Raw genomic sequence first — 20,994 nt, forward strand, 5'->3', positions numbered from 1 at the left:
TTTGACAGCAGTTAAAATATTACAGAAAACTGAATATTGTTCAGATTTATTTCATCTTGCCAAACCTTTGTGCAAAACCTACAAAAAGTTAAATTACATTAAAATATAAGACAGCGCTGCCACTCTCTCCAGCCCAGACAGGATCCTTAGCTATGTTAGTATTATACCGTACACTTGTAGTCATGAAGGCTTCTAATACAATCACACTGAAGCTAGCATATTAATTGATTTAGCTAATCATGTTAGTATTATACCGTACACTTGTAGTCATGAAGGCTTCTAATACAATCACACTGAAGCTAGCATATTAATTGATTTAGCTAATCTCTGCACACCTGAGCACCTAATATCCATTTTGACACCTACTTTGTTAATTCTAGCAGATCATTTATATATTTTACATGTTACTGAGCATACATTATATCTATCTATCTATCTATCTTAGTAAAATAACTGTGAACCATTTCAGGCTACTGTAAAATAGTTGTGAACACACAACCATACACAAAAATGAAGCTATTCTAACAGATTGTATAGTCGTTTGGAGCCACACTGCTCTTAAAATCATTCAGACACTAATCCTCGAAACAATGATATACATGCTTAACTTTAAGCACATGAACAGTTCCACTGGCTATTTAAAATTCAGCTTGTGCATAAATGTTTACAGGATCGAAACCTTCTGCATGACACTGATGCTCTAAATTTGTTGCCCATTTAAGCAATAGAAAATCAAATTAATTGTGCTGGATTTTATCCTGTTATGTAGTTGAATATTTTTTCTAGTTTATAAATTAAAGTCAGGTCATGAAAATAAGATCCCATGTTCATAAAATAAAACCTGTGAAATATTATCCTGGTGAACCATAGACTTTAATTCATTTTTTGCAAAGAAGTACAAGGAAGGTTTAAGATGAAACATTTTTAACACCATATACTCATATTTAACATTGTTCACAGCCGCCATCTGCCTCAGCTCACATTTTGATTATAAGCCATGGCAAAAATATGGACATGACCATAAGAGAGCAATACAATTTGGTATTCATTCAGTATGGCATTGTAAGAAAATAATCCATGTGCATATATTACATATATACACACATTACATATACACTTAATATATTACCAGCTGCAATTTAGTATAATCCATGGCTTAATAGGCCTTAGAGTATTTCCTATTTGGAAGAGATTGCAAAAGCATTACACAGAACAAGTACTTAATAAGATTCAGATTACAAGTAATAACTGATACTGTTATAAGACAAACTTTTGACTTTCCTTAAAAATATTTTTTCCAAGAGTCCTTCTTAAAACTTTAATGTATTAAAAATAAAATAAAAATTTCCAAAGAGTTTCAAAGCTTGTCTAATTTAAATGAATTTAGTCACTGGTCATGAACATACATGTTAGTGCATGATTTTTCTTATTTTTTTCTTTAAAGTGATCTGTAAAATTCTAAACAGGTTTATATATGTCCTGACATATCACAGACTAATTATTACCGTTTCATTGGGCGAGTGTTCATCTTCTGCTTGTTATAGAGGAGTCTGTTTGCTGTGCAGGTTACTGCTATTGAAGGATCAAGACACAAAGGCTCTGCTGTAGCCAAGATAAGTTGGCTCTCAAGTAGAAGTTTGTCTTCCTATAATATATGCAAATGTTAATTATGTAAAAAACGTGGAAGTTTTGTATATCTATACAGGCTTTTATTTCATGCTAATCATCATGGTATCTGACTGTGTGTATACATATGCACGCACATGCACGCACAATTTCATAACTTTGTTTTGGATTGTTAACTCAGGAAAATATAATATTTATTGTTTAGGAATCATGAAATCATTATGCTCTATTGTAGGTTGAGGAACTTCTAGATTTTTTTTACAGAAAAAAAGGACAAATACTGAGAAGTAAATGTTTTTACACATACACACACACACACATTACAAGCAACAAGCAAATCAGCAGTCTGTTTGTCAATGATGTATCTTGATGAGGAGGCAGAGTTTCTATTTTACCACAACTGATATATATGAGACAACAGATACTGGTTGTGGCAAAGAACTTGAATATGCCTGTGCTTCTCTGCGGATGTATTTTGCCACTAGTAACTTCTGTTGTATTAAACCAACTAGAATTGCATAATCCTAGTTTCACTCTGCTATCAGTACCAGTGGGAAGGTGCTTCTACACAGGAGAATAGTATAGTGTTATAGAGTCCTTCTTCATATGCCAACCTGGGCCTACATGATGAAGATGATGGAGGGTGAGGAGGGTAGACTAGTTAGACTATCTCTAATTTTGTCATCCTATATAATCAAAGATGAAGTGCTAAGCATCTTCAACACATATTGTCTTCTGTGTGAGTTGAGGGTGCTCAGCATCTCGCAAGATCGGACTGCTAGTGAGCTAATTTGGCACGTCTCTAGATCATTAAACAGACTCTCAATCACCCTAAAATAACCCAAAGGTCTGTATAATGTCAGTTTAATATAATTAGCAAAACTGCTTTGTTCCATCCTTTATATCATTGTAAGGTTTAAATTTACATGGAAACTCACCTGTGTCCATTTGTGGTTGTCACTTGTTAGAGAATGCACATCACAAACTAAAGTCTGGAAAAATAGGCAAATTTTTGGTTACTTTTCAAATAAATATGATTGTAATATATTTGTATATAAATTATATAAAATATTTAAAAGTGATGGCTAATTTCTATTATGACATTTATCTTAAAGAGTGAGAAAAGGGGGATCCCACTCAGGGTAGTTTAAACCATTTAATTTGATGTACCTCTTACCTGCATTGTTGGACGCAGAAGAACATGCTTGCTTTGGTATGTTGGAGATTTCATGTTACCAGACTGCCTGTAGTCACGTATTTCTGCTATGACACACCCACAATGAAAAATATTAACCTGTTTGAAACAAACAAAAATATTTCTCTAAATATATATATTATATAATTATCTCAGGACCCACCATTGTAATTTATTCTTTTGGCCACTCATGCAATGCTCTTATAGCTCATTGTGAACTCCTGTTATGTTTTCACTCTGTAAATATATATACCCCATCCAGACATAAAACCAAATTCATCCCCAGCACAGGATGGTGTCATTTCCGCCGAGGTCAGTGGGAGTTGTACAGTTGTTTCTGCTTGCATAATGTGGTCCTTGGTGCTGTGCTTATTATTACGATGGCTAAACCAGTAAAGAGTTCTAAACCACTAGGCATTGTCAAGTGTAGTGATCCTTAGTACACACCCAGACAGGTCCAACACCCAAGCTCCAAAAGAGCATATTAACATTAAGACAGAAAACATGACTACCTACATTTATGAAATTCCAATCTCAAACATTTCACTACAGTGCACTTTTCTGGTGCATAACAGCCACAGGGGTTTGTCATGTTAGACTAAACCATGGCAAAAAATGTGCATGAATTCATTTGTTTTGGATGCTAACAAGGTATTTTATTTTGGACACTAAAAGAATTATGACCCTGATGCTTCAAAATGCTCATTGCTGGTGCACCGAGCCCTTCACCTGATCAGAGACTGATTAAAAGAATAACCCTTCATTGTAAAGACTTTCTTACCTGAGATTTTTCTAAAAGATCCACCAAAATAGGTGGCAGCTCCTCTGCATCCAAATATTCAAGGAGTTCACCTTCCTCATAAGGCAGTCGAATGGTCTCAGAATCTGAATTCAAACAAATAATGCAATGCCTTATCTATTTCTTCCCACTACAGCTTCAGAAGTAAAATGCTAAATATAAACATGTTAAAAAGAAAAAGTGGGGCTGTTGAAAACTATCCCAAATCCCAATGTTCTTTGCATAATATCCATTTTCATGCTTTTGACTATATTTCCAAGCCATTTAATATTGGCTTTATCCAGCTCTCATGGCAGTAAATGGCAAAACTCTTATTTATCTCTATAAGAGCAGAATTTGGCCACCAAATTAGTTCTCTGTAAACCTAAACTACAGGGAGACAGGAAATCTGTCTCTTTCAGTACCAGCAAGTAGAACTAATTCAGCAATAAATGATAGAAACGATTAAAAAACAAACAAAGTAGTGCAAACAACCCTAAAGTATTCATCCCTGATCCTGCAAACACTTATGCACTTGCTTAACTTCAAGTACATAAGTAATCCCATTGGCTTCAATGAGACTACTCACTACTGAAAGTTAAGTATGTACATAAGTGTTTGCAGGATCGAGGGCTACATGTTTCAACAATAACATAGTCCCTATATGGACAAAACTAAATTTCCTGTTTGTTGTAGGAAGTGCAGAATGCTGCTTTCCAAATCTGTCTCACCTGATATTTGCCTTGAACTGGGTGACAGAAGTAACACAATGTATTAAAGAAATTGCTAATTTATTTTTTAAGAAATCACCTAAAAATTGTCTATTCTTTCATCTCAGAAAGGTGATTAAGAAAAAGCAGAAAGCCTACAAGGAGTGGAAGATGGGAGGGATCAGCAAGGAAAGCAACCTTATTGAGGTCAGAACATGTAGGGATAAAGTGAGAAAGGCCAAAAGCCATGTAGAGTTGGACCTTGCAAAGGGAATTACAACCAACAGTAAAAAGTTCTATAGCCATATAAGTAAGAAGAAAACAAAGAAAGAAGTGGGACCGCTAAACACTGAGGATGGAGTGGAGGTGAAAGATAACCTAGGCATGGCCCAATATCTAAACAAATACTTTGTCTCAGTCTTTAATGAGGTTAATGAGGAGGTTAGGGATAATGGTAGGATGACAAATGGGAATGAGGATATGGAGGTAGATATTACCACATACGAGGTAACAGCGTAATGGGACTAAATCGGGGGGCCCAGATAATCTTCATCCAAGAATATTAAAGGAACTGGCACATGAAATTGCGAGCCCATTAGCAAGAATTTTTAATGAATCTGTAAACTCATATGTTTACAGATTGTACCATATGACTGGAGAATTGCTAACATAGTTCCTAGTTTTAAGAAAGGGAAAAAAAGTGATCCGGGTAACTACAGGCCTGTTAGTTTGACATCTGTAGTATGCAAGGTCTTGGAAAAATTTTGAAGGAGAAAGTAGTTAAGGACATTGAGGTCAACGATAATTGGGACAAAATACAACATGGTTTTACAAAAGGTAGATCGTGCCAAACCAACCTGATTTCCTTCTTTGAGAAGGTAACACATTTTTTAGACAAAGGAAATGCAGTAGATCTAATTTACCTCAGTTTCAGTAAGGCATTTGATATGGTTCCACATGGGGAATTATTAGCGAAATTGGAAAAGATGGGGATCAATATGAAAACTGAAAGGTGGACAATTAACTGGTTAAAGGGGAGACTACAGTGGGTCATACTGAAAGGTGAACTGTCAGGCTGGAAGGAGGTTACTAGAGGAGTTCCTCAGGGATCGGTTTTGGGACCAATCTTATTTAATCGTTTTATTACTGACCTTGGCACAAAAAGTGGGAATGTGCTAATAAAGTCTGCAGATGACACAAAGCTGGGAGGTATTGCCAATACAGAGAAAGACTGGGATATCATACAGGAAGATCTGGATGACCTTGTAAACTGGAGTAATACTAATAGGATGAAATTTAAGAGTGAAAAGTGCAAGGTCATGCATTTAGGGATTAATAACAAGAATTTTTGTTATAAGCTGGGGACGCATCACTTGGAAGTAACAGAGGAGGAGAAAGACCTCAGAGTATTGTTGGCTCACAGGATGACTATGAGCCGCCAATGTGATATGGCCGTGAAAAAAACTAATGCAGTCTTGAGATGCATCAGGCAAGGTATTTCCAGTAGAGATAAGGAGGTGTTAGTACCGTTATACAAGGCACTGGGGAGACCTCATCTGGAATACTGTGTGCAGTTCTGGTCTCCCATGTTTAAGAAAGATGAATTTAAACTGGAACAGGTACAGAGAAGGACTACTAGGATGATCCGAGGAATGGAAAATCTGTCTTATGAAAGGAGACTCAAAGAGCTTGGCTTGTTTAGCCTAACCAAAAGAAGGCTGAGGGGAGATAGGATTGCTCTCTATAAATATATCAGAGGGATAAATACCAGGGAGGGAGAGAAATTATTTAAGCTCAGTAGCAATGTGGACACAAGAACGAATGGATATAAACTGGCCATCAGGAAGTATAGACTTGAAATTAGACGAAGGTTTCTAACCATCAGAGGAGTGAAGTTCTGGAACAGCCTTCCATGGGGAGCAGTGGGGGAAAAAGACATATCTGGCTTCAGGACTAAGCTTGATAAGTTTATGGAGGGGATGGTATGATGGGATAGCCTAATTTTGGCAATTAACTGATCTTTGACTATTAGCTGTAAATATGCCCAATGGCCTGTGATGGGATGTTAGATGGAGTGGGATCTGAGTTACTACAGAGAATTCTTTCCTGGGTGTCTGGCTGGTGAGTCTTGCCGACATGCTCAGGGTTTAGCTGATCGCCATATTTGGGGTGGGGAAGGAATTTTCCTCCAGGGCTCATTGGCAGAGGCCCTGGGGGTTTTTCGCCTTCCTCTGCAGATTGGGGCACGGGTCACTTGCTGGAGGATTCTCTTCACCTTGAAGTCTTTAAACCATGATTTGAGGACTTCAGTAGCTCAGACATAGGTTAGGGGTTTGTTACAGGAGTGGGTGGGTGAGATTCTGTGGCCTGCATTGTGTAGGAGGTCAGACTAGACAATCATAATGGTCCCTTCTGACCTTAAAGTCTATGATTCTATGATTATATTTTACTGTAGAAATTTTTATTTAAATATCTTGTTTTCCCAAAGGATGCTCTACAATATGATTAATATTCTGAAGTTCCTGTTCCTGGCTAAAAGGTACAAAACAGTTTTTATTAGGCTTATATTTTCAGAAGTGACTAGTGATTTTGGGTACCTGAGTTTTACCTGATAAAACCTAAAAGGGCTTGATTGTCATGAAATGTTGAGAGCCACCCCTTTGAAAATCAGGACATTTTAGGTGTCTCAAATTGGGCACATAAAATCACTAGTCACTTTTGAAAACGTTCCTCCTTAATTATAAACACAGTTGATAGTACCACCTACAATTAAGGTTACCTGACATTTCCCATTTTAAGACCCTCTTTTTAGCTGCGTATAATTTTACCAAATTGAACCACATGGGCTGAAATTTCCTATGTTTTGTGTCTGCTTAAGGCTGAATTTTCCTCGAAAGTTTTTTTTTTTTTTTAAAATGGCTCAGTGAGATTAGGGAAAAAATGAGATTAAGGGAAAATCTGTTGTTTTGCCCAGGTTAAAAAAAAATTCTTATAACTGTTTCGCTGAGAATCTCTAGTGTCTCTGTGCTTTGGAGCAGGGACTTGAAGTTTGGCAGGAGCATTGCTTTTTGCTGTTCCCCTGGAAAAGTTCCCAAATTTGGCTAAGTTATAAAACTTTGAAAAAAAATTAAGTTCACACATACTTAGCAGAGACTTAGTAAAAGTTGGCAGCTAAATGCTCTGAAGAGTCCATCTTGACTGGGCCTGTTCCAGCCCAGGGCTACATGAGCTGAGAAGATCTTCCCCTGCCATTGCTGCACCCAGCTGCAGTGGGCCATCACAGCACCCAGCACAGAACAGAGAGCAGGACAACTGTCTTTCCAGTTCCCCCAATGCTCGCCCAGCTGGGATTCAGGCAGCATGTAGGAAGCAACTTAACTTGAGTGCAGAGGGGATGAATTGGACCTGAGTATGTAGGAGTAGTGGAGGGAATAGATGGGACAAGCAACCCAGAGGAGGAAGGAAGATTAGGATGAGGAACACAGAGAGGAAAGTGCCCGAGACGGGATGAGGAGCTGGGGGCAGCAGAGACTGGAACTGCCTGGGCAATGGACCTTGGAGAAGACTAGAACTTGAACAGGGAGAGTGGGCCTGGCTAGGCAAAGAGACTTGGAAAGACTGGGACAAGAAGACTGGCAGGGGATGAAGGACTGGGACAGGCTGGATTTAAGTAGTAGAGGCCAAACACACCTGAAAAGGGATGAATTTGTCTCTGGATAAATAAATGTTATATACCAAATTAAGGACTATTCAGAGGGCTAAAGCTTGCTAATTTAGAGTTTATTCCTATGCTCATATGAGCATCATCCATGATCAGGTGTTTGGACATTTTTAGTTCAAGAATAGAATTGTACAGAAGATTGCTTTAGAACAGAATGCTTTGTGGATACAGACTAACACGGCTACCCCTCTGATACTTAGAACAGAAACAAGTACCAAATGCAAGCAGCCAGCATGGCTCATATTGACTAACTAGCATTTGTAAAGCACTTTGAAGATGAAAAGAATTAAACAGCAAGAATATTACCTGATCCATTTTTTCCCCTAAGCATCAGCGAATAACCCTCATTCCCTGGATAGAGGTTCACTACCAGACATGACAAAGTCTCCTGCATAACCAGCTTCTCAAGTAAGTTCACATTTCGCCTCAGCTTCTGCTTTAAAAGTAAAGGGTGCTCATGAAAATAATCAATAAAATCAAGTAATTAATAATATGACATTGTTAACAAAAATAAATAAATCAGAAGGTGAAATTATTAGAGAATGCTGAACATAGTTTACCTTAGTGTCAAGGTATAGATTTAAAGAAGCCAAGTATTTAAACAAACACACAATACGGTACATTCATGAAGTAAAGTAATGCAAACTGCATACCTTTAAAAAAAAAAAAAAGATTTGAGAAAAATCACTCAGTTGGCTCTTTTTAATCCTTTTCACTCCTAGGTTCACAGTTAATATGGTTATAATCTAAGAATACCCCCTATGCTATAACCCCATAAACCTACTCTGTATATTTATTTAATAAATTGTAAATTTAACCAAATGGCACTTTTTGACCAAAGAACAAACAGGCCTTCAGAAATTCTTAACAGCAAAAGTTTCCCTCCAGATTTACAGTATGACTATAGAATCTGGAAGCTTTCCTAGTTGCATTGCCTTGCCTAAATTTGCTGAAATCTGGTTCAAGTGCTACAATAACTTTTCACTATTATTCGTAAGGAGGTTCCTGTTCACTAACAACAGTCAAAGATGTGAATGACCTATTTGCCCCTCTTCCCCGCCCTGTGCCCACTACACTTTCAGCTACTCAAAGTCCTTGGCAACAAAAGGGTATTAATTTTTTAAGCCCGAGATTTCTCTTTTTCTCCTTCTATCTTTATTTTATGGTTGAAGGCTAAGGTTGGGTAGAGGTGCTGCTTAAATGAAATGCATCATGAGTCACATCCAGGGAATAAACAAAAGTTTCACCACCATTGTCTTCTCCTACAAGGACCCAACACATCAGATGTGGGAAGACTGGGGGAAAAAACATCAATGTGCTACCACTTTTTCTAGGGGAAATATTTCTGAGGGGAAAGGGAAAATAGATGGAGGAAGGAGTGTTGCTGCTAAGCCAAGAGGCTATTTTATCAGGGCTGCAGGAAGAATGGGGGAAAAACTGTGGATCACATCTTGCCTAGCTCTGGGCTGACTGCCAGGAGCCTTTCCTGTGCCTCTCAAACTCATAAATGGTGGTAACAACTGCATGTTCCCCTATCTAACACACTTGAGAGAGACATGCAGGCAACAACAGAGGAATGGATGAAACAGCATAGTTTCTGCTGCATGGAAAAGAGACAGGGAAGAAACCAGTTAGGGTGACCAGATGTCCTGATTTTATAGGGACTGTCCCCATATTTGGGGCTTTTTCTTACATAGGCTCCTATTATCCCCCACCCCGTGTCCCGATTTTTCACACTTGCTGTCTGGTCACCCTAAAACCAGCTCCTGCCAGCAGTGCAAGGCTAGGCTGCTCAAAAGATAAGACTCTTCCCCTGTGGCACTGGGGACATAACCTGCCAGCAATGCAAACCTTTCCATCTACCAGACTCACATGACACCACAGCTCCAAGTAGGAACAACAGATTGCACATATATTGCTTCCACAGAAGCTCAGTGCTTACAGAATTGGGGATGAGGCTGCTATACCTTCAGCTGAGTTGAGATTCGAATAATAATGTAAGAGCACAACTGTCCTAGTGAAGCAACAAAAAGGTACACTTGGTTTGTGTGCTTGGGAGGAAGAGCCCCAATCTCAGCCCAACCCATTCACCTAGCTCAAGCAATGTTTTCCTTACGTGTAGTGCTTTGTTTAAAAAACAAACAAAACTTCCCACAATCACAAGAACAGCCATATCGGGTCAGGCCCATGGTCCATCTAACCCAGTATCCTGTCTCTGACAGAGGATCAGCCTAGGATTGCTTCCCTTTGGGAGGAATTCTTATCAAATGTTGCTCTTGTTTTCAAGAAAAGGTCTGTTTTCAGTATTTGACAATTATGTTCCTTTCATTCTTGGTAATAGTGTAGCTCAAGATTTCCAGTCACATGACAAGGCATGTTAACTTGAGAGTACTCAAATTCTGCAGGACTAAACTCAGGAACAAAGTCTTTGCTGTTATTTAACAAAGATCAACAGGAAATGAATTTCAGATAATTGGATTTTATAATACTCAGTACCACATAGTGTTTTGTATCTTGTCACAATGATCTAAAGCACTCAAAGAATAAACAAGATCTCCATCTCTGTGTTCAGGGAACAGAATTATGACATTTTCTAATTCTGTTCTGGTGTGTAAATACCATGCAGCAGCGACTCAGTTCATCAAGTGAAAAGCACTATTTTATGCTAAGCATGGGCAAGTGAGTAACTTCATCAACTGATCACTTCTGACAGAATTACTACCTGTAGGCAGAATTAGATACATAATTCACTTCAGAAGTGTATCCAAAGTGTCCCATTAATAATGGAAAACAGGGATCTATATTTTTAAGGGGGGGAGTTGTCCCTGAATTAATGATGAGTACAATTATAATGGTAATTCCATTGTAAATCTAATTTAATTCAGCTAACCACATGCAATTGTATGTGAATGACAAATTAATTTTATTTTTTCCCGATATATTCTTGCGAGTAAGTAGTTGTTCAGTTGCATTTTCTTATCTTTTTCGGCCTGCTGAGGCTAAAATAAGAAGATATTTTTGACATCAGGTTCACATTGTCCATTCTGGATTGAACTCTTTAAATCAACTTTTGAAGCATAAAGTGAGAGTGAGTTTGCAATATGAACTGGTGCTTGTAAGTACAAGATTTCAGAATCAGTTCCAGTAAAAACATCAATTTCTCCATTGAGCTGGCTGCTAGGAATGCTGGCTCAGGACTGGCCGTAGTGGGCCCGCTGGCTGCTGCTAGGATGTATGTGCCAGATTTGGGGGTGATAAGTCCTTTTCTGTTTTCCCCTGCCTATCTCCACTTGGCACTCAGCAAGAGTAGAGAGTAAGAGCTTCATGTTTGGCCCAAGTGTGAGGAGCCAGTTACAAAGCAGCAAGCAAGAGGTAGAGATTGGTTTCTTTTCCCTCCCCTGTCTTTTGCTAGGGCCCAATAACTACTACATACTATAAAGGACAGCTAGCCTTTTTCTGTCTCAAATCAGATCTAGGACAGGGGTTCTCAAACTGGGGGTCTGGACCCCTCAGGGGGTCACAAAGTTATTACATAGGGGATCGCGAGCTGTCAGCCTCTATGCCAAACCGCACTTTGCATCAAGCATTTATAATGGGGTTAAATATATAAAAAAATGTTTTTAATTTATATGGGGGGGGGGTCACACTCAGAGACTTTCTATGTTAAAGAGTTCAGAGTAGCAGCCGTGTTAGTTTGTATTCGCAAAAAGAAAAGGCGTATGGTAACACCCATTGTTTCATGTTCTCTATGTATATAAATCTCCCCACTGTATTTTCCACTGAATGCATCCGATGAAGTGAGCTGTAGCTCACGAAAGCTTATGCTCAAATAAATTTGTTAGTCTCTAAGGTGCCACAAGTACTCTTGTTCTTTGTATGTTAAAGAGGTCACCAGTACAAAAGTTTGAGAACTACTGATCTAGGAGAAATGGTGTTTATTTTTCCTATCCCTGTATTTTTGTACGTCTGTATTTCTCCTATCCCTGCCTAACAGTAAAGCATTCACTCAAGTATTTTATTAGCCCACCGGAACATCACTTGGAGAGAAATAAGATTAATTCCAAGATTATGTGTTACTCTTCTTCTCCTGGACCCAAACTTATATTGTTTAAATTTACACTGTCAAAGTTTATTTTTATGACTGATCATCTCTCTTAACATGGCTAAAGTGAATGTTTCTGAAAAGCTGCTCTTGCTGCTTATCAGTTGTCACGTTATTTGGTAGTACACAAATATGGAAAAATGCCGCTGCCATCCCTCTGAGGTCATGTTTCATTTTTTTCTTGGGCTGATAGTCACAGCTTTACAGAGATCAGTTGGTACAATTACCATAACTAGAAGCTATTTCTGAAACACAAGCCTACCACTTCACACCAAACACAGGCAAACGCCATCATCAACATTTTAGTTTCAGTAACGGGCCTAAAAATTCCTCTCTCTCTTTCAGTTTATCATGTTTAGAAAAATCTTTATATAAAGCCCAGCAAATTCACACCTGATTCTACTGGCAACAGAAATTAATAGCATAGGATGATCTGCTCTGAATAGATGTATAGTTATGTCATCCTCTGGACATACCACAATTGTAGTCCTGTCACTTTCTCAGCCTTGAAGACTAAACTTTTTTAGTGTCAAAAACCAAATGGCCTAGTCTGTTCCAGAGCTGATTAGTATGATAAACGAGAGAGAGAGGGCTGCATTATTTTCAGCAATCTGTTTTGTAGTTATACAAGTCAAAGAGACTGGCTCATCATCACTTTCTAATTTCATAGAGCAAAGGGCCTCCTAACCCCATGTTATCTTCTATACAAAAGTACAATCTCACTGATCCATCCGCAAACATTTTTTGGATGGCTTATTATATACAAGATTTTAAAAACTTTATTAATACATGTTATTCCAGCAATCATAATACTCAGCACTTATACAGCATTCTGAAACAAATTATGCCTCATACAATGCCTGTGAATTTTTATATCCCTTCTACAGAAAGATAAAGATAAGGGAGAGCAGGCAATTTGCCTACTAACTTGTGTGACTGTAACAGAAAGATGAGAATCCAACAGTTCTGACACATTTTTTTTGTGACATTGCAGAAGACATTATGCAAAAGATGAATTCATACCAACACAACTAATGAAGTGCTCCAATTAAAATAATATGTAAATATTAACATACTTAAAGAGGTAAGGGGGACAGAACACTGAAAGGTTTCAGAGTAACAGCTGCGTTAGTCTGTATTCGCAAAAAGAAAAAGGAGGACTTGTGGCACCTTAGAGACTAACAAATTTATTTGAGCATAAGCTTTTGTGAGCTACAGCTCAGAAAACCATAAGAGCATTTTTGTTTAAAAACCGATTCCTCACAAGGGCTGTGCTTTGACCTATATCCCATAATAACTGAGAACAGCATAATTAGGACAGAAAGCAATTTATAGGCCAGGACCTTTTCCAGGATTATAAAAACACTTATGGAATTCTTTTATACACTATGTATTTAAAAGTACTTCATTCAGGACAAGCAGTTAATAAGTTGTTTCCATTTTAATTATTTGGCACGACTGTTTTATTTCTTCACATGGTGACAGAGATTTTCTTCTGTTCATGCAATGGAAGCCTGAAGTCTTCACACAGCATCTTCCTTCCCAAAAATAAGTCACTTGTGTTGCTCTATATGAAGTCTACAGTTCCAGGGGGGAAAATGGCTCAAAGTAGCTAAACCAAGAAGTTTGGAATTCTCCCTTGAGTACATTTTAACTGGTTTTCCAATCTTGAAGAGTCCAGAGACATTGTAACAATATAGCATATATGCTCTAATTCATCTACAAATTATTGGGCTGAATATAGGAATTAGTGAGTAACAGTCAGTGTTATGCAGGAGATTAGACTAAAATTTCCCTTCTAGTCTTAAAACTCTTCTGCCATTTTGATCAGTAGTTTTCATCTAGAGTTTTTATTTTCCTAACATAATCAAGATCTGATTAATTATCCACAGACTATGAAGCATCCAGCGGCTATTTAGCATGGTAAATATGTATCTATAACACTTCACTATAATATGCAGATTAGCAGAAGTTTAAATAAAAGGATAAAAGTCTGTTTTCAAAGTTTAACTTATTTCTTGTTTTTATAAGGAATTGCCTGTGCAGTAGGGATCCACCACTTCTAAAAAAAACATTAACATTTCTGTTTGGACAATAAGAGTGATCTCATCCCCTTCTCCGCAATTTCCTGCCAATAGTTATAAGAATAGGCTTAGTCCCATTCTTCCTGAGGGAGACTACCTCTGAACCAAACAGTCACTCTTTAAAGATTAACCACAAAGTTAGTGCCATGTCCTATGCTTTTAAGAATGTATAAAGACTGCTCCAAATTTCTGCATTTATTTGCCTTGGATTCTTTTTGGATTGGACTTTTTTTTTGTTTTAGTCATTAGAAATAGCAGGTCATGGTTTATCTTCTGGAGGGACTTCAAATTATTTTTTCAGTGACCCTTGTGGCCCTTCTAACCTGATGATTCTATGACTTGGGAACGATAGTTAGAGATCATAGAAGCTAACAGAACCAAGAAGTTGAAGCCTCAGACCCAGCCCCATAGACAACAGGGGAGGAAAAAATTGAACCAAATTAAGCCATACTAAAAGAGAGCACTGCTCACACAGACTGCAGTTACAGTTGTGCTTGCTTCCCCCAGAGCTTAATTTGGTGTGTGGAATGTCAAATGCTAAGGAAAAAAAAGAGACAGGCTTTAATATTCTTAATTTAAAACAACAGACTTCTTAAATGTTGAGGCTGCCTACATGTATAATAAAGGAACAGTATTTGACAAACTGTTTTAGTTTTATAGCTAATCTTGAAGCTAAATTTTCTAAGAATAAACTCAAAATAAATGCTATGGACTGAACAAAATTTGCCAGATTACTAGAGTTAAATTAGGGGGAATATATTTTCACACATACAGTCTTGTAACCAACTGTATTCTCATCCAACTTCTTCCTCATGCTAACAGTAGTTCATAATTCTATAGCCAGATAAGCAGGCATTGAGAGTGAACTTCTATCTAATCACAGAACACTGTCTAGCCCTGTATGATGTTCATTGCAGCAACAGATCTGCCTACACCAAGCAAGCATATCATTTCTTAGATTCCTAGGCCAGAAGGGACCACTGTGATCATGGAGTCTGACCTTCTGTACAACACAGGTCATAAAACATCCCCTGAATAATTCCTAGAGCATAGCTTTTAGAAAACATCAGTCTATTTGACATTGGTGAGGCCTCATCTGGAGTACTGTGTCCAGTTTTGGGCCCCACACTTCAAGAAGGATGTGGATAAATTGGAGAGAGTCCAGCGAAGGGCAACAAAAATGATTAGGGGACTGGAACACATGAGTTATGAGGAGAGGCTGAGGGAGCTGGGATTGTTTAGCCTGCAGAAGAGAAGAATGAGGGGGGATTTGAAAGCTGCTTTCAACTACCTGAAAGGGGGTTCCAAAGAGGATGGCTCTAGACTGTTCTCAATGGTAGCAGATGACAGAACGAGGAGTAATGGTCTCAAGTTGCAGTGGGGGAGGTTTAGATTGGATATTTGGAAAAACTTTTTCACTAAGAGGGTGGTGAAACACTGGAATGCATTACCTAGGGAGGTGGTAGAATCTCCTTCCTTAGAGGTTTTTAAGGTCAGGCTTGACAAAGCCCTGGCTGGGATGATTTAACTGGGAATTGGTCCTGCTTTGAGCAGGGGGTTGGACTAGATGACCTTCTGGGGTCCCTTCCAACCCTGATATTCTATGATTCTATGATTTAGACATTATCAGTAATGGAGAATCACCACAACCCTTGGTAAATTGTTCCAATGGTAATTTATTTTCACAGTCAAATTCACACTTTATTTCCAGTGTGATTTGTCTAGCTGCAACTTCCAGCCACTGGATCATATTATACTTTTCTCTGATTGACTGATGTTAGGCTGAGAGACTTAAATTACCTTAGTCATGCTGTTTAACCTTTGTAAATATTGGCATGAGATTAACTTTTTCCAGTCTTCTGGAACTTCCATAGTACTCCCAACACTTATTGAAAAATCAACATTAACAGTCCAGCAAATGTTTTTGAGTCCAGGCAGCTCTTTTAAAACATTTGCATTCACTTATCTGGACCCACTGATCTAAAAAAAGTCAAAGTTTAATGCTTTCAAGGACAAGCATTGCAGATAATTGTGGCTCAGTGTTATTTATTCCTGCAGCAGTTCAGTTTGTCTCCATTTACCAGCCTGTTTTTTAGTAGGATAGGGAAGTGAATCCAGCGAAAGAGGTCCTTCCAACCTCTGCTACTGTTATGACACCTCCCTCATAGCTCCTGCATTAGCTCCTAAAAGCAGCTCAATAGCCTGGAAGCTGTTTTTTTGGTTTACCATGTTTGTACCTAGTATTACATTGAACTTCATGTTAGAAGCTAAGACTTATTCAAATGATTTTCAATAACTAACCCTGTGCCCCACCTAAGGCGTGAAATGCTTTCACAATTGCATACGGGCAAGTTGCCAGGAGGCTCCCTTCTATAGATAGGTTCTGGGCCTACAAAATCGGCCTGCATTACAAACAAACAATGTCATCTCAGGGCTGTGGTGATCTTGGGATTTTTACTTATAGGCCTGATCTTCCAGCCGACATACAATTCAGCATGAGAGGGGACTGTGGTCTTAGGCCCAGTTTTGAAGATGAAATAAATAAATAAATATTCTATCTTATGATTCTTCTAGGGTTCAGACACAGGCGTGCTGAAGGCCAAAGTCTATAGCAGACATGGACAAACTACGGACCGCGGGACCGTCCTGCCCGGCCCTCGAGCCCCTGGCCCATCCCCTGCTGTCCCCACTTCTCCACAGCCTCAGCTCACTGTGCCACCCGTGCTCTGGCCCGCCGCTCCTGCCAGGCGGCGTGGTTGGCTCCGGGTGGAGGGGCTGTGAGCTCCTGCCACTGTGAGTGGCACAGTAAGGGGGCGAGGAGAGGTGGCGCGGTTGGATAGGTGTGGGAGTCCCAGATGGCCTGTTGGAGGGCAGGGGTGTGGATAGGGCTCGGGGCAGTGGACCCCGGGAGGGGGCGGTCAGGGGACAAGGAGCACAGGGGGTTGGATGGGTTGGGGGTTCTGAGGAGGGCAGTCAGTGGGTGGGAAGTGGGAGGGGGCCAGGCTGTCTGGGGAGGCACAGCCTTCTCTACCCAGTCCTCCATACAGTTTCGCAACCCCAATGTGGCCCTCAGGGCCAAAAGTTTGCCCACCCCTGGTCTAGAGGGCTCAAACTGCTCAGACTGTTCTCTCCCTGCCACATCTGAAGCAGCAGCTCACCAGAAGACAATACTAGTCCTTGAGAGGAGGCAGAGAAAAGAGGACAGTGGTGGTGGGAGTACCACAAAAGATTAAGAAAGCATTCGCTTGGAGATAGGGTGGTCCCTCAACTAATGTAATAGTTCTAGGGTCCCCTTGTTCCTGATTGGGGTAGGGTTGCCAACTGTCTAATCACACACACCCAAACACCCTTGTCCCCGCCCCCTGCTCTGCCCTGCCCTGAGGCCCCGCCCACTCAATCTCCCTTACTCTGTTGCTCGCTCTCCCCCACCCTCTGTTACTTTCACCGGGTTGGGGCTGAGGGGTTTGGAGTGTGGGAGGGGGCTCCTGGTTGAACCTGGGGTGCAGGAGTGTGTGTGGGGTGCAAGCTCTGGAAGAGAGTTTGGGTGCAGGAGGGGGCTCAGAGCTGCAGCAGGGGATTGGGGTGCGGGAGGGGGTGTGGGCGCCAACCAGGAGGTACTTACCTCAGGCAGCGGCGCAGGGAGCTAAGGAGGCTCCCTGCCTACCCTAGCTCTGCGCAGCTCCCAGAAGCGACCATCATGTCCAGACCCCAGGGGATGGGGGGGAGGGGGGGAAGAGGTAGGGGGCTCCACACTCCCGCGCCTCCAAGCGCTGCCCTGCAGTTCCCATTGGATGCAGTTCCTGGCCAATGGGAGCTGTGGAGTCGGTGCTGGAGGTGGGGGGCAGTGCACTGAGACAACCCCCCCAGTCCCACCCCACAAGGGCCGCAGGGATGTGCTGGCTGTTTCTGGGAGCGGCACAGGGCCAGGGAACCTGACTTAGTCCCCTGTGCCACCCGAGTTTTAGTGCTTAAAATCTCCTGGGTTGGCTTCAGTAGCCTCCAGAAGATAGGGCCTGATTCCAGGAGACTCCTGGCAAAACTGGGAGGGTTAGCAACCCTAGATTGGGGCCACTTCTGCACGATTATTGTACAGACACATAGTAGGGGACCACCATGAATCAAAAAAAGTGTGTAAATTGAGGGAGACAAGATAAAGGAAAACAAAATAGGTGCTGAATGACATTACCAATACAACACCATCATACATTCTTAGTGATACCACATAGCATTATGGGATGCTTTTACCCCTGGTCTATGAAATTAACTCCAATCATTACCCCTTCCTCAATATCTTCATTAACCTGGAAAAGGGAGTAAAAATATTATAAATGAAGTTTGCAGATACTAAACCAGGAGAGTTGCAAACACTGCTGAGGACCAAGAAACACACAGGACCAAGAGAGGTTGGGAAACTGGGTAGAAAATAATGTAGAAAGATACAAGCAGTACTTCTGGAGAGAATATCAAATATTCATCAAAAAAAAAGAGAAAAGTCAATCCTGACAGGAAAACCTAGATGTGATAACAAACAGCATGTTAGACCTGAACTGGCCATGCAATACGTCCGGGGACGTACTAATACAAACTGGTTTCCCAACATCTCTTGCCCTTTCCCCTTCAATCATTTGGCCCCTGCTGCACCACCTGCCCTTTGAGCCAAATGTGAGGAGTGGCATGAGTGCCTTCCAACTACTGGAACACACTAGATCATGCAACACCTTGGCCATTCATAGTAGTCCAATGAATGAAGGCTGGCAGGTTGTGCATGGAACTGTGGAAGCTCCTGAAGCCAGCATCATGACTGTAGTGAGATAAAGATGTCCAGCCAGTCAGTTATGTTGCAACTGGGTTTCAATATAGCCTGTTGCAGGTGCTGTAGTCTCCAATTAGGCTTTCCTAGTAAACAGGCATTAGTAATTGCGCAGGAAACTGGCCTATTTATATGACTCCCCTGAAGCCCTCCTCTTCTCTCCCCAAAAAGAGAAAGAAAATTCAATTTTTGCATAATTTATGCTTGCAAACTTATTTCCTGGATAGTACATCCAAGATCTCTGGATAAGCACACAGGATTAGCAGAAACATCCAGCTAAGCCTATCAGAAGCATAATAATAAACACTGCTATTTAAAAATTGTTGTAATTAGCAACATGAACACACCACTGAGCATTACTCTTGGTGCTTCTAGTTCAGGGGTTCTCGACCGCTCAGAGGTTGCAAGGTTATTACATGGCGGGGGGGGGGGTGTCACGAGCTGTCAGCCTCCACCCCCAAACCCCACTTTGCATCCAGCATTTATAATGGCGTTAAATATATTCTTAAAAAAGTGTTTTTAATTTATAAGGGGGGAGGTTGCACTCAGAGGCTTGCTATGTGAAAGGGGTCACCAATACAAAAGTTTGAGAACCACTGTTCTAGTTACTTTCCAAGTCTTTAGCACATCTGCTTCCAAACACTCTTGCATTGTTCATATTTTGAAGGTTATATTTCAGTCAAAGGCCAGAAATAAACATTTTTAAATGAAAATGTAAGTTTTGTAGAAAACATGAGACCAATGATCTATAGATACAGTGCGCAGAAATTCCATATATGTCCATAGCGTGGGAACTAGAAGCGTGGGGGCCCTCCTCCCGGAGTCACGGCCCTGAACCAGGCTCCAGCTCTACTGGGTGGCGCGAACAGGTGTAAAGGGGGGTGGGCGCAACTCCCCCACTCTAAAAAGTGTTCCAGCACCACTCTATACATCTCTAATTAGAAATATATACTACCAGAGATTTTGAGTGAACACTCCAGTAATAGGCAGACAGAAAGTCTTTGTTGCACAGTGTTCGGAGCTGCCCCATGTTCATATATATTTTTGGTATGAGATACGCATAGGGACAAAGCCTTGAAAGTTCATATCCTTCACATATGGTGCCATTTCCTGCTAGAGGAAACATGGGGAAAAAAGTGAGAGGACCTAAAGCCTAAGCATGAGCAGCGTGAATTTTTTTTGGTAGAATCTCCTAGAAAACCGAGTTAGAAGATTTCCCCTCAGCCAAAGGGTTAAGACAAGTATAGTCGAAGAAACAACATATGCACTAAACTCCTGAGTTCCACCAAATACAGCCATTTTATAGTTCAGATTTCCTAGCATAAACCAAAAAGAAAAGGGAGTACTTGTGGCACCTTAGAGACTAACAAATTTATTTGAGCATAAGCTTTCGTGAGCTACAGCTCACTGTTGCATCCGATGAAGTGAGCTGTAGCTCACGAAAGCTTATGCTCAAATAAATTTGTTAGTCTCCAAGGTGCCACAAGTACTCCTTTTCTTTTTGTGAATCCAGATTAACACAGCTGCTACTCTGAAACCTAGTATAAACCAGGCACAGTGTACACAGGTAGATCCAGGAAAAATAAATAAAATGACTGTTTCAAGGACAACTTGATTGTCTAATAAGAAAGAACAGTTGAGTTTTTGAACCCATATGTAAAATAACTAGGGCTGTCATTTAATCGCAGTTAACTCACGCAATTAACACAGAAAAATTAATCGTAATTAAAAAATTAATTGTGATTAATCAGTTTTAATAGCACTGCTAAATAGAATACCAACTGAAATTTATTTTTTTTTTGTTTTTTTACATATTCAAATATATTGATTTCAATTACACAGAATACAAAGTATACAGTGCCCGCTTTATATTTTTTATTCCAAATATTTGCACTGTAAAAGTGATAAAATAAGTTGAATTTTTCAATTCACCTCATATAAGTACTGTAGTGCCATCTCTATCGTGAA

The 20,994-nt window shown here is 40.1% G+C and overlaps 1 protein-coding gene across 18 annotated transcripts in view; it reads right to left on the reverse strand.

Moving 5' to 3' along the window:
- SUPT20H (SPT20 homolog, SAGA complex component) overlaps nucleotides 1–20,994 on the reverse strand; it is a 63,704-nt gene that overhangs the window by 27,201 nt on the left and 15,509 nt on the right. For 12 of the 18 annotated variants that reach the window (XM_084644628.1, XM_084644626.1, XM_084644619.1 and 9 more), the window contains 5 exons: nucleotides 8,337–8,466; nucleotides 3,603–3,706; nucleotides 2,804–2,920; nucleotides 2,565–2,618; nucleotides 1,506–1,645 (listed from right to left, as the gene is read on the reverse strand). In XM_084644628.1, the coding sequence (XP_084500754.1) occupies nucleotides 1,506–1,645; nucleotides 2,565–2,618; nucleotides 2,804–2,920; nucleotides 3,603–3,706; nucleotides 8,337–8,466 (545 nt within the window). The remainder of the gene's footprint in view (nucleotides 1–1,505; nucleotides 1,646–2,564; nucleotides 2,619–2,803; nucleotides 2,921–3,602; nucleotides 3,707–8,336; nucleotides 8,467–20,994) is intronic. The other 6 variants (XM_084644623.1, XM_084644618.1, XM_084644621.1 and 3 more) reach the window with 1 other exon arrangement.

This window comes from Lepidochelys olivacea (genome assembly GCF_965140295.1).
Source record: "Lepidochelys olivacea isolate rLepOli2 genome assembly, chromosome: 1".
Taxonomy (NCBI): Eukaryota; Metazoa; Chordata; order Testudines; family Cheloniidae; genus Lepidochelys; species Lepidochelys olivacea.